Consider the following 12,433-nt stretch of genomic DNA (forward strand, 5'->3'; position numbering starts at 1 on the left):
TGTAAGAAAGGATGTGTTTCTAATAGGAGTAAGCAATATTATTTTAAAGTTATAATAATTCAAAAGCATCTTAAAATGTACCAACCTGGACTTCTATATGACGAGGGTTATCAATAAATTTTTCTATTAGTAGCCTATCATCACCAAAACTAGAAGCAGCTTCTTGAGATGAAAATCTAAAACCATCCCTGTGAAGAAAAACGGAACAGTCAAACGAACACAAAACAAATACAGCCCTCGATATAAAAGAAAACTAATTAAAGGTTTATTTGTGCTTACTTCTGAACAAAGCAGAGAAAAATTCACTTAATATACAAATAACTCAATTAATTTTGGTTGAACAACTCTTCTACTCACTAGCTCTGTGACTCTGGGTGAATGCTTTAATTTCCCTGATCCTAGATTTTTATAGAAACAGGAACACCAATACTTACTTCACCAACTGTTAAAAATGAGGTATTTTTAATAAACCATACAAATCATATAAAATTTCGTTTCTTTGACCTTACTATACCTTAATTCCACTAATAAAAATATATAAAAATGCATATCCATTTGACTCAGAAGTCAGAAGATGCACACAAAAATGTAAAGGACCTAGACAACTGTACAACTGGGGCAAAGCCACAGCAAATATACTCAGTAAGAATACAAAAGGAAGGTCCTCAAGAAGACTCCCTGATATTTTAAATACACAACTTTAAAAACAATGACCTCCCACACATCCATACAGATCACCACAATTTTATCTTCTTTAAAATTGTTCAAAAATAATAATTTAAAAAGTTCAATTTTTTTAAATAAAAATATGAATTTAATTATTGCTTTGTATATTTTATTTCCAAACTATAACTTAAACATTATCATTATTAAAATATGCTTACTAAAGTCATACACTTTGAAATGAGTTCACTCAGTCTATTAAAAACTCAAACTTGCTTACCTAACACTAACTAGGGTATGTTATATTCCATTCATTGATATACTCAAGAGTATAAAATTTAATTCCTTTTATATGTAATTAATAGTTTCTTAATCTTCAGATCAAATACCTGTATTTAATGTTTAACATCAAAATTCTTTTAATCCTTTCATTTGCAAACACTCCATCTGGCAATATTAGAAATAACTATCTCATTTGTTTGTGTGCTTGGAAAATACAACATTGCAAGTAAACACAGACTAGAAGAATAAATTTGAAAACATATTGCAAAAATTTCTATTTCTCAGCATTCTCAGAGAAAAGGTATCACGTTTTCTTAGTCCTCCATTACTCCCTTGATTTTAGGGAATTGAGTTCAGATCTCAGACTACAAACCTCGAAGAAACGAAAGCACAATGAACCATTGTTTTCAATACCATATAACCAACTTTTTATTAGGTGGGATACAATGATTCACAAGGAAAAAACATAGTACTTTACAGGTTGTCTCTGCTCTAATGATTTTAAAGTTTTCATTTTGCATTTAAATCAAAAATACCAAAAATTTAAAAAATCAAAGTCACCCAAATAAATTATCAGGTTTGAAAGCATTACCAACATGTTTTGGAGCTCATGGAAAACTGCATTTAGGTCATTTGTAGCACTCAGTAATACATTCATTCAATAAATACTTACTACTCATGAAACTATGTGCCTGGTACATATATATATGTGATGGAAATACAAAATTAAAACAGAAACTGCCCTCACAACACCTAAAGTCTAGTGGGGTTACTCCAAAATGTAGACATGATCAATTTTCCATTTATGCCGTAACATTTCATTTAAATTGGGATAAGGCAGCAATTCCACTACTGGCATATACCCTGAGAAAACCGTAATTCAAAAAGAGTCATGTACCACAAGGTTCACTGCAGCTCTATTTACAATAGCCAGGACATGGAAGCAACCTAAGTGTCCATCGACAGATGAATGGATAAAGAAGACGTGGCACATATATATACAATGGAATATTACTCAGCCATAAAAAGAAACGAAAAAAACAAATGCCATATGCTAACACATATATATGGAATCTAAAAAAAAAAAAATGGTTCTGAAGAATCTAGGGGGTAGGACAGGAATAAAGACGCAGACGTAGAGAATGGACTTGAGGACACAGGGAGGGGGAAGGGTAAACTGGGACGAAGTGAGAGAGTGGCATGGACATATATACACTACCAAATGTAAAATCGATAGCTAGTGGGAAGCAGCCGCATGGCACAGGGAGATCAGCTCGGTGCTTTGTGTCCACCTAGAGGGGAGGGATAGGGAGGGTGGGAGGGAGACGCAAGAGGGAGGGGATATGGGGATGTATGTATATGTATAGCTGATTCACTTTGTTATACAGCGGAAACTAACAAACCATTGTAAAGCAATTATACTCTAAAAATAAAAAAATAAATAAATAGGGATAAGGAAAAGAAAGCCAGAGATTATTATGAAAATATCTGAGTCTACTTTCAACAACCTCCATGACTCTTACCCTAATTTATTATACAATACAACAAACACTATACTTTTTTAAATCTTTCAGATGTTCTAAATATTCTAAGATAAGTAGAGATGCTACTTCCCTGAAGATGTTACAAGAGGAACACACTCCTTAAGATACAAGAATAAAGCAAAATTATAAAGCAGAAACTAACACACCATTGTAAAGCAATTATACTCCAATAGAGATGTTTAAAAAAAAAAAAGAATAAAGCAATTAATGGCTACTAAGTTTTCCATCTGAAGAATGTTAAAATTTTTGTGGATTATGCACAAAAATTTCTTCCTCGAGGGAGGAAGGAGTAAATGCAGTGCAGCACGATATTAACAGTTGGTGACACCAGAAGACAAATATCTGGGTGTTTTCTGGACTGTTCTCTCAATTTTTCCAAAGTTTTGATTTTTTCCAAATTAACAGAGGATAGAGAGCAAATTTTTTAAATGAGGGTCCTGTATCATTATATCAAATAATGTTATACTTTTGTTAATTTCAACAAAGTTTTAGAGATGGCTTATTTATCAAGTTGAAAAGAGTAATTTTAGGTAGAAAATTGTTTATGTATGTATTTTTACTAATTATATGAAAATATTTTGAAACAATGTGACATTTACTGACCAAGAAAGGGTTAACTTATTTACCAAAGATGCCCAATATATGAATAGATACAGCGATTTCCGAAAACACTGAATTCTAAATTAAAATCCATTGGTTAAAAGCAGCATAGCAAATCTCATTGCCAAGAAACTGAGGAGTAACCCTACCATAAAAGAATATGTTACTGAGAGTAGCCCTGGAGAAATGACTGATAAATATGAGATCCTAAGAACAATAATGAAAAATAAGTGCTAAGGCTTTCAGTGAAATGGCTATGTAAGTGCCATATAAAAGGGGATAACACTGATATAAAAAAAAATTAGAGTTCACAAAATACACATCTCTTACAAAACCATTAAGTAGTGTTTAACATCTTTATTACCTCATTCTTTACTATAAATAGACTGTAGCAGACTGTCTTTTCCAAACATGGCCACAACAGCATCTCCCATTCCATATGCTCTTCTAAGAAACTTGCCACTCCTTCACAAGGAAGTGAAGTCTAATGCCCCTCCCCTTGAATTCAGGTAGAATTTGTGCTCACTGGTAATCAACAAAATATGGTGAAGGCAAGCTGTGTGACTTCTGAGACTGGATCATGAAAAGTGATACAGCTTCCACTTGGATTTGAGACAAATACTCTTGGACCCCTGGGTCACTATGTAAGAAGTCTAAAGTCACCATCCCGTGAGGAAGCCCAACCAACCCATGGAGACATCCACTAACTCACAGGGGTTACGAATAAAGCACAAGAGATAGCTTCAACACCTGAACTTCAAAAGTCAAATAAGACGAATTATGTGGTAAAAATGGGGCTAAGTATGCCTCCTACCCTTATGCCTGCTTCCACCCACACACAACAACTAGCTAGCCCAACTTCAAACATTTCACATAGTCAACCAATGCTCTGCAAGTCTCCACTATCAAAAGGAACCACGCCAGGCAGAGTTCCAGAGAGAGGTTAAGAAGCAGACCATTCTTCAATTAAGCATTCTTCAATCCTGAAGATAAACGCCTTCACTCTGACCTTAACTTCTCGGCATTTCCCAAGAAATTTTCAAGTAAATTAGTGTTGCAGCATATCCATTTAATTCTTATAAAATCAACACTAAGGCCAACGAGAGAATAAGAGCAAACAAATAAGATAACTTAAACAGGGCCTGCAAGTCATCCTCAAGTACTCAAACTCTATATCCAATCACTCAGAAAATCCTGTTGCCTCTACTTTCAGAATTAAACTCTTTCTTACCACTTCCACCATTACACTGGTGGAAGCCACCATCACTATTATTTTGCGTGGATTATTTCAACAGCCTCCCAACTGGTTTCCCTGATTCCAGAGTTCATGATTCTGCCCCCTGTTAAGTCTATTGCCAAGAGAGTAACCAGAGTGATCCTTTTAAAACTTAAGTCACAAAATCTTAACAATTGGTAAATCTGGATGATACGTATATAGAAGTTCATTGTATTCTTCTACATCTTTGTACATTTGAAAATTTTTATAATTCAAAACATGTAAATAATGTTAGGAGTTTGCTGAAGTTCCATGATTGTGACTTCTCTACTGAAACCCTCCAGTAGCCCCCCATCTCACTAAGAATGGCCTACAAGGTCCTAGACAATCGGCTCCCCATCTCCTTCTACTCCTCCCCCCGCCCCCACCAGCTGGCCAGCCCTGGATCTCTCCAGACACGCTACTGCGTCACTGCCTCCACACTTGCTCTTCCCTTGCCTGGATCCTAATCCCCGCACTCTCCCCTCCTCGCTCAAATGTGCCTTCTCACTGAGGACAGCCCTGAATTCCCTGTTTAGAATGGGAATTCCCTCCAGCACTCCCCATGTCTCTTCCTTTCCTCCTTTACTTTTCTTACTGTTTAGAATGGGAATTCCCTCCAGCACTCCCCATGTCTCTTCCTTTCCTCCTTTACTTTTCTTACTGTTTAGAATGGGAATTCCCTCCAGCACTCCCCATGTCTCTTCCTTTCCTCCTTTACTTTTCTTACTGTTTAGAATGGGAATTCCCTCCAGCACTCCCCATGTCTCTTCCTTTCCTCCTTTACTTTTCTTACTGTTTAGAATGGGAATTCCCTCCAGCACTCCCCATGTCTCTTCCTTTCCTCCTTTACTTTTCTTATACTGCTATCACCTTCCACAATAGGATATGATTTACTTCGATCTTGTTCATTGTTTGTCTCTTCCTACCAGAATGGGTTTCTGAACCTTGTTTATGTCGTGGATGCCTTTGGCAGTCTCATGCAGCATAGGAACCTCTTGTCAAAATAAGGTTCAAAGTGATTTAAAATGTAGAAAAGAATATGCATAGGATTGCATAAGAAACAAAATATATTGAAATACAGGTATCAAAATGTTTTTTAAAAACAAATTTGGGATATCATGCACTTGGTTCTCTATTCGTTAATAAGCTCCAACAACAAGTCTCACAATCACTGTAACTTAGAGATACCTGCAACAATGTAATGTGATAATATAAGGGATCTCCTAAAGGGTGAAAAGTCCCACAGATACTACTACTATCGTAGCTTGTCTATATTGGAGGAAACACTAAATTCCAGTTAGAGGCTAGTGAAAGAAATATGTACTTTTTTTCCTTATCCAGGTGCACGAACGTCCCTGAACTTTACGGGTCTGTGAATTCAAAGGTTAAGAACTCCTGATCCAGTTATATACTGGATATAGAGGAACAGACAGAGAGAACTGCATAGAGGAGTGGATTATTTTGTCTGTTTCTGTTCATTGCTGTATTCCTGGAACCTTACTAAAACACTGCCTGTCACACAGGAGGCTCTCAGTATCAAGTATCTCAATAACAAGTATCACCAATCCATGCAATGAGTTTATTTATGCTGGGTAAGTGTAAGATGGGAGAGGAGAATCTGACGTTACCTCAGTCAGTATCTGGTATCAGTGCCACACTGAACGTGAGAGTGGGGCTGAAAGGTCTGTACTGGGCACATATTATCACCCCACCTCTAACACACAACCAAAGAAACAATGGTGTCCTGAGACAACTGTCTTCTAGAGTTAAAACTATCTGTACAAGTCTGCAGTGTGGTGTCTTCCCCTCAGATTTTAAAGGGTAATATATTGCCTCTAGGAGATTTTTACCTTGTATGTTCACTTTAGAACCTAATTTCTGAATTAGATTTGTACTGGATGACTTTCACATCAACTCCAGATTTCTCTCTTTCAGAGATTTCAGGGAATAGGAAGAAAGGGAAAAGAAAGGGAGAAAACAGAACTAACCATTTGGAAGATCAAATTACTTTTGGGTAGAGAAAGGGCAGGAAAGGCAACATTAACGATAATAATTCAGTGATTTTTTAAATTCCCCTCCTTCAAAAAATGACATAAATCTCTCTTGCTGCCAAACCTTGAAGTATGTGATACAAATCTGAATAGAGTCCCTTGAAACCTGCTTGTACTAGGCAGTTGTTCAAAAAAATTATTTTCTAATCCCCATGATGTTATCAATACATTAGGTTTTTAAATTTTTGTTTTAGAAGTTTCTTTTGATTTCTGAAACTACTACTAAGAAAGTGTTCTAAATTCATAACAGAGTACACGGCATATAAAGGACATACAATAATTTCAAGTTCAAAATGAAATATATTTCACACTATAAAGTTATAATAGTAGTTCACTACTTTTATAGACAAAGGGAAGCAAATGCATACTAATACATAAACAGATAAAATTATGACTGCTTTCAAATATATACGGTTCAAATCTTTGATCACATTCAGAATTACATAGCCAAACGTCAGTAATTTTTGCCTAGAAGACAAAATCATGACTATAATTTTTAAAAATACACTGTAAAAAAAAGATAATCCTTTATTAATGTTTAAGAAGGTAAAAACATTTTGATAATAGGATAATCATCATCAATATATAAATAAGAAACTTTTCTGCATAATTTCAATTTTTCCCATCTAGAAGAGTAAAAATTAGATGATTATTATAACTATTCCATTACGCTTTTGGTATCTGTTTACTTGTCAGTTTAATAAAACTCTAGTAACTGCAATTTTCATCAAAAGTGTATTTTGGACAGAATCTCACCTGGTCTCTTCATCATCCCAAGCGATTCGCATGCCTTTCCCACCACCACCTGCTGAGGCCTTGATCATGACAGGGTAGCCTAACAGCAGGGAAGAATTAGACAGAAGTTCAGACTTTGATCATTTGGATGCATGAACATGACAACTGACCACATGTTCGATAACACAGAAGACAATAACTAATTTATTTAAAAGTTCCTTTCTTTAGAGTCAGGAAAATAACATCAGTGTAATGATCTTACATATATTTTTTAAATGAGTGTGATCATATTAAAAGAAAAAGACTATTTGTATCAATAAATATAACATTTTCCCCAATAATGAAATAAAAAGCTAAGAAAACATAATTTGACAGTGGATTCCAAAAATGGAAATAGATACAGTGTTAATTAACCAAGGATATAAGAAACAACTTTTATAGCATTAAGGACACACGCGCGCGCGCGCGCACACACACCCACAGGCACACACGCATTCTTTTGATTCCCCAAAACTGCTGTTTGCATACATAACAAATTAAATTCCCCTTTTTTCAAAAGTAATGGTTTACAGGTACTTGAGGTATTTTCATCTGAAAAATCACAGGGAACCCCTGCAGCTTTTATCTGCAAGAACTGACATGACGGCTTTGGGAAAAATCAAGCCATGGCTGGTATATTATGACTGGAGCAGAAGATGCAGAGCTCGCTGGTATCAGTGGAGAAGCTACGGCACTACTCCACTCGGGCCACAGGCAATGAAATACCTAGACTTAGGGAATATTATGAAAATACAAAGTCAGGCCCAAAACAAAGGACAGTTCCAGCCAAAGTTTTATAAGAGAAAATTAATAAAGTTGTTGTTAGTAAAGAGGATTGCGTATTTAGAGTAGTTATTATAAAGTAAAATTTCTGACAGCATGAGTCATCTACAATGATTTATCAAGAAAAGCTGTGAAGTCTCTTTGTTTAGAGGTTCTCCGACAATACGGTGGAGATACTCATGTCTGAGACCACTTGTTTATGATCTTTTCTGAGGAAAGAAGAGGTCAGTGAGCCCTTAAAGGACTCTTCCTGGCCTGTGATGCTCTAACAGCACTACACTCTAGCTACAGGATCTTCCCGAAAAGGGAAGACAGGGCCAAATGTCACAGACCTTTGACCCCTAAACCACAAAACATCACTCTTAACTTCAACTTAGTTAAAATGGCACTGGCTTCCTAAGTGATTCATAAGTAATTAAATTTTTAAAATTCTGATGTGGTTACATTTATGTGAGATAGACTTATGTGGGACAGCATTTTAAAAGCAATACTAAGTGCAGTAAGAACAAGAAAGATGAACATAGTATTTTCACACTGGGAGACTTATAACCTAGGAAGAAAGAGGGAAAGTACCCATATAATTCTCTCAATGGGAATTCAGAAAAGAATCACAGGAAGGTAAGAGAAAAGGGATTAAGAAGAGCATATTATAGATAGGGCCATTGATATAAGGCTATGAAGGATGAGCAGGATATGAACATGTTAGGCAGGAATAGCAGAAACAGAGGTGGGGGAAGCACAGGACAGGTTTAAGAAAGGACTGAAACAATTTGAAGTACACAGAGTATCTACAGGATGGCAGAGGAAAAGAGAACTGAAAACATAAACTGGGAGCACATTACGCTACACACTCTTGCGTGCTACAGATCCTGCTTGAGAGTAATAAGAACGGTGTTTGTCTTGTTCAGTGCTGCAGCCTCACAATGAGTATCACATAAAGGAATTAGACTGAGATCAGTAAAGAAGAATTAGCTTGTTTTTGAGCAGTGAAGAAACAATATCTAAAAATTAGAAACCAGCATGCCTGAGAAATCCTTTTAAAAACAACTTAAGGTCTTTTTTATCCCCAAAAAACATGTCATCAATTCACCATCAAAAACTATTTATCCATGTGAACAGGAAACCACGAGAGGTATGATATCCACATCCCAAATCTCTACTATTTTCAGTTCCCACTGAGGATTAGGAAATTTGCAGTTATTCTGATTCCAGTATTAATCTCATCTTAGTCATTTATTCATCTATGGACCTTGGACTGACTATATAGGGATTTGTAAGGTTCAAAATAAGATTGGGAAATTGTCCTTGGTAACAAGGAACTAGGATGGCAAAACAAAACACATAAAATAATTTGTCAACGAGAAACTATTGTATGTTCAGAAAAGGTGAGAAATTGTCAGGCAACAGGGCAATATATAATAAGACAATTGCAATATGGTCCCTCCAAAGGAGGCAATGCAGCGTTAGACCTGTGAATACATATAACCCAGAAGAGAAGACTCCCTGACAAAAATTTAACAAGCCAAATATTAAACAACTGGGAGAGAGGGAGAAACTGGTAGAAGTTAGGGACATTACAGTCACGAACTCAATATACTTTTTGAGCTATAATTGAAAATAATGTAATAGTAAGGTATTCTACTCAATTTCTTATGCCAAGTAAGTCATTAAATTTCAGACAGTACATATTTTTATGCTGTCACCATGCCATGGAGAAATGAGATCTAGCTATTTGGAAAGCAGGGAAAAGAATATTCCACACAGATGATATTAAATAATATCAAAAAGCCCAGTCTGTCATCCCTACTTTCTTATTGTGCCTGTGGTTCTAACGAGGGTAAGCCATGGGGTGCCAGGAACTGGACAAAAAAGGAAAAAAAAAAAGATGCAGTCAAAAGTTGACATGCCTGGAAATATCAGAAATGATCAAGTTGATGGTTGTTGCTTCCTCTCTTTTCCCAGCCTGGGTGTGAGATACCCACTAATGTTCTCTCACGTTCTTTTTTTTAATCCATTGGAGGACTTACTCCTCTGTTCAACTTTTGTCTAGAACACATTTCTTTAATTTTATATTCTTCAGTTGACGTATGTTTGAAACAGAACAACCTTCCTTATCATAACAAAACAAAATGCTTCAAGGTTTTAAAAGGAGACGAAACTCCTGGTATGATAAGATGGCTTAAAAAAAAAAAAAAAAAAAAAACCCTCAGGTCCTAGTGCTGTTCACAGATATTTCCTCACCTTTACCATCCTCTCACTGAATGCCTACTCCCCATTACCTGACCTCCCCTCCCAGATCCAGAGATACATGCCCCACTCCTTCTAACACCCCAACTCCAACATGCACAAAGTCTCCATTCCTTATTTCCCTTCTGCATGATGCTTCCAAAAAGATATTTATCTACTAAGTACTATGTGAGAAAAATGTTAATTTTTTTTTAAAAAAACAGAAACTTAGTACCAAAGTACTAAAAGGTTTCTATTCCTACTTTTCTGTACTCAACCTTAAAGGAAGGGCAGGTTTAACTGCAGGACAAGATAACTTCTCTGGTTTCCTTTCCTCCCAGCAATCAGTATGTCTTACTTTCGACCATAAGCAGCAATCCTCTTTCTAACTCTACCATCAAATTTTCATTCATCAACTCAAAAATATTCACTGAATAAATACTTTGTGCCAAACACTGATCTGGCTCCAGGGGATACAAAGATGAACAATTCAGAAAATTATCTGCTCTTGTGGCACTTACTATATTTGGTATCTAGTAGAGAACTATATATAAATATACATGCACCTAAGTGTATGTGTGTGTGTGAAACACATTAAGTGGTGATAGTTGCTACAATAAAAACAACAGAGGGATGTGATTCAGAGTGATTAATGTTACTTTTCCCTGAAAAGGCTTCTCTGAGAAAACTGATATTTAAACTGAGACTTAAATTGACAAGCTAGAGCAAGTCCTCTGAAAAATCAATGAGGGCAGAATATTCCTGACAGAAGGAACAAGGTGGAAAGGTTATATAGGAGAGGACATTGACCTAATGTAGTCCTAATTTTTTAAGATCACTTTGGCTGCTCTGCAAGGTATGAAATGAAAAAGGGCGAAGATGGGAGAAAGGAGACTGATTAGGAAGCTTTGTGGTGGTCCAGGAGAGAGCGAGCTGTAAGCTGGACTTGGCTGTAGATACAGAGAGAGAGAGAGAAAGACAGAGACTTGAAGGTTGTTTTACAGGTAGTCAGCATGACGTGTTGATAGTTAGGATATGGATGACAGAGGAATGAAGGAAGCCTCTAGGAGATTAGGTGCTTTCCCATTTAGTGACCGTTATGGATTCCAAGTCTAAAGAAACAATTTTTCTTGACCAACTAATAGCACCATGTTGAGCTACACAAGACACACACTACATAACCTCCCCCCCACCCAACCCCCTTCAAGCAAAACCTGCTCCTATACAGGGTGGCATAAACTGATAACTTAAAGGCTGATGAAATGACATCTTAATGATATAAAAATCATGAGTCATATAATAATCTTAGGTAGTTTTTTCACCTACAGTTTCTTGAATAAAAATTTCATAGAATATAATGACTGATGGAGAAGGAAAAGTAAAAAGAAGGGAAAAGTGAAATATTTCTTGGGAAATGTCCTAATTCATAATTTGGTAGCACTAACCAGAAATCTCTCACGGGTCAAACAGGTGTGATTTTTTTTTTTTTTTTTTTTTGGTCTTCTTTTTAAAACAATTAGGGGACGTCCCTGGTGGCACAGTGGTTAAGAATACACCTGTCAATGCAGGGGACACGGGTTTGAGACCTGGTCCGGGAGGACCCCACATGCCGCGGAGCAACTAAGCCCGTGCGCCACAACTACTGAGCCTCTGCTCTAGAGCCTGCGAGCCATGACTACTGAGCCTGAGTGCCACAACTACTGAAGCTCGCACACCTAGAGCCCGTGCTCCGCAACAAGAGAAGCCACCGCAATGAGAAGCCCGTGCAGCGCACTGAAGAGTAGCCCCCGCTCGCCGCAACTAGAGAAAGCCCGCGCACAGCAACAAAGACCCAGCGCAGCCAAAAATAAATAAATTAATTATTTTTTAAAAACCATTAGGAAACACTTATACAAGGTCTTTATTTCCCTAAAGAAAAGGTTCAAAGCAAAAGGAAATAAAAGTTGTTTCAGAGAGTAAAACAGTCCTCTACATGGGCAGAACAGGCTCTCATAATGGAACGTCAGAAAAGAAAACCAAAAAATCAGGGGGGAAAAAGCCTAAGACAGACAGGAAGGAAATCCCCAGATGAAAATTATAAATACAAGTATTATGCATTATATCAATATTTGTTATATTCCTTTACTCTCCTTTAATGTAAAACAGTTCACTTACCTTTTGGGGTTGGGGGAGGGGGATTTTTGAAAAATCCAAGGTGGGACTTCCCTGGCAGCGCAGGGGTTAAGAATCTGCCTGCCAATACAGGCGACACG

At 36.7% G+C, this 12,433-nt stretch overlaps 1 protein-coding gene across 3 annotated transcripts in view; it reads right to left on the reverse strand.

The window, feature by feature from the left end:
* PCCA (propionyl-CoA carboxylase subunit alpha) overlaps window positions 1–12,433 on the reverse strand; it is a 358,193-nt gene that overhangs the window by 228,839 nt on the left and 116,921 nt on the right. For all 3 annotated transcript variants that reach the window (XM_082434636.1, XM_082434634.1, XM_082434635.1), the window contains exons 9-10: window positions 7,155–7,233; window positions 86–188 (exon numbers count right to left, since the gene is read on the reverse strand). In XM_082434636.1, the coding sequence (XP_082290762.1) occupies window positions 86–188; window positions 7,155–7,233 (182 nt within the window). The remainder of the gene's footprint in view (window positions 1–85; window positions 189–7,154; window positions 7,234–12,433) is intronic.

This window comes from Balaenoptera physalus (genome assembly GCF_965194825.1).
Source record: "Balaenoptera physalus genome assembly, chromosome: 18".
Taxonomy (NCBI): Eukaryota; Metazoa; Chordata; class Mammalia; order Artiodactyla; family Balaenopteridae; genus Balaenoptera; species Balaenoptera physalus.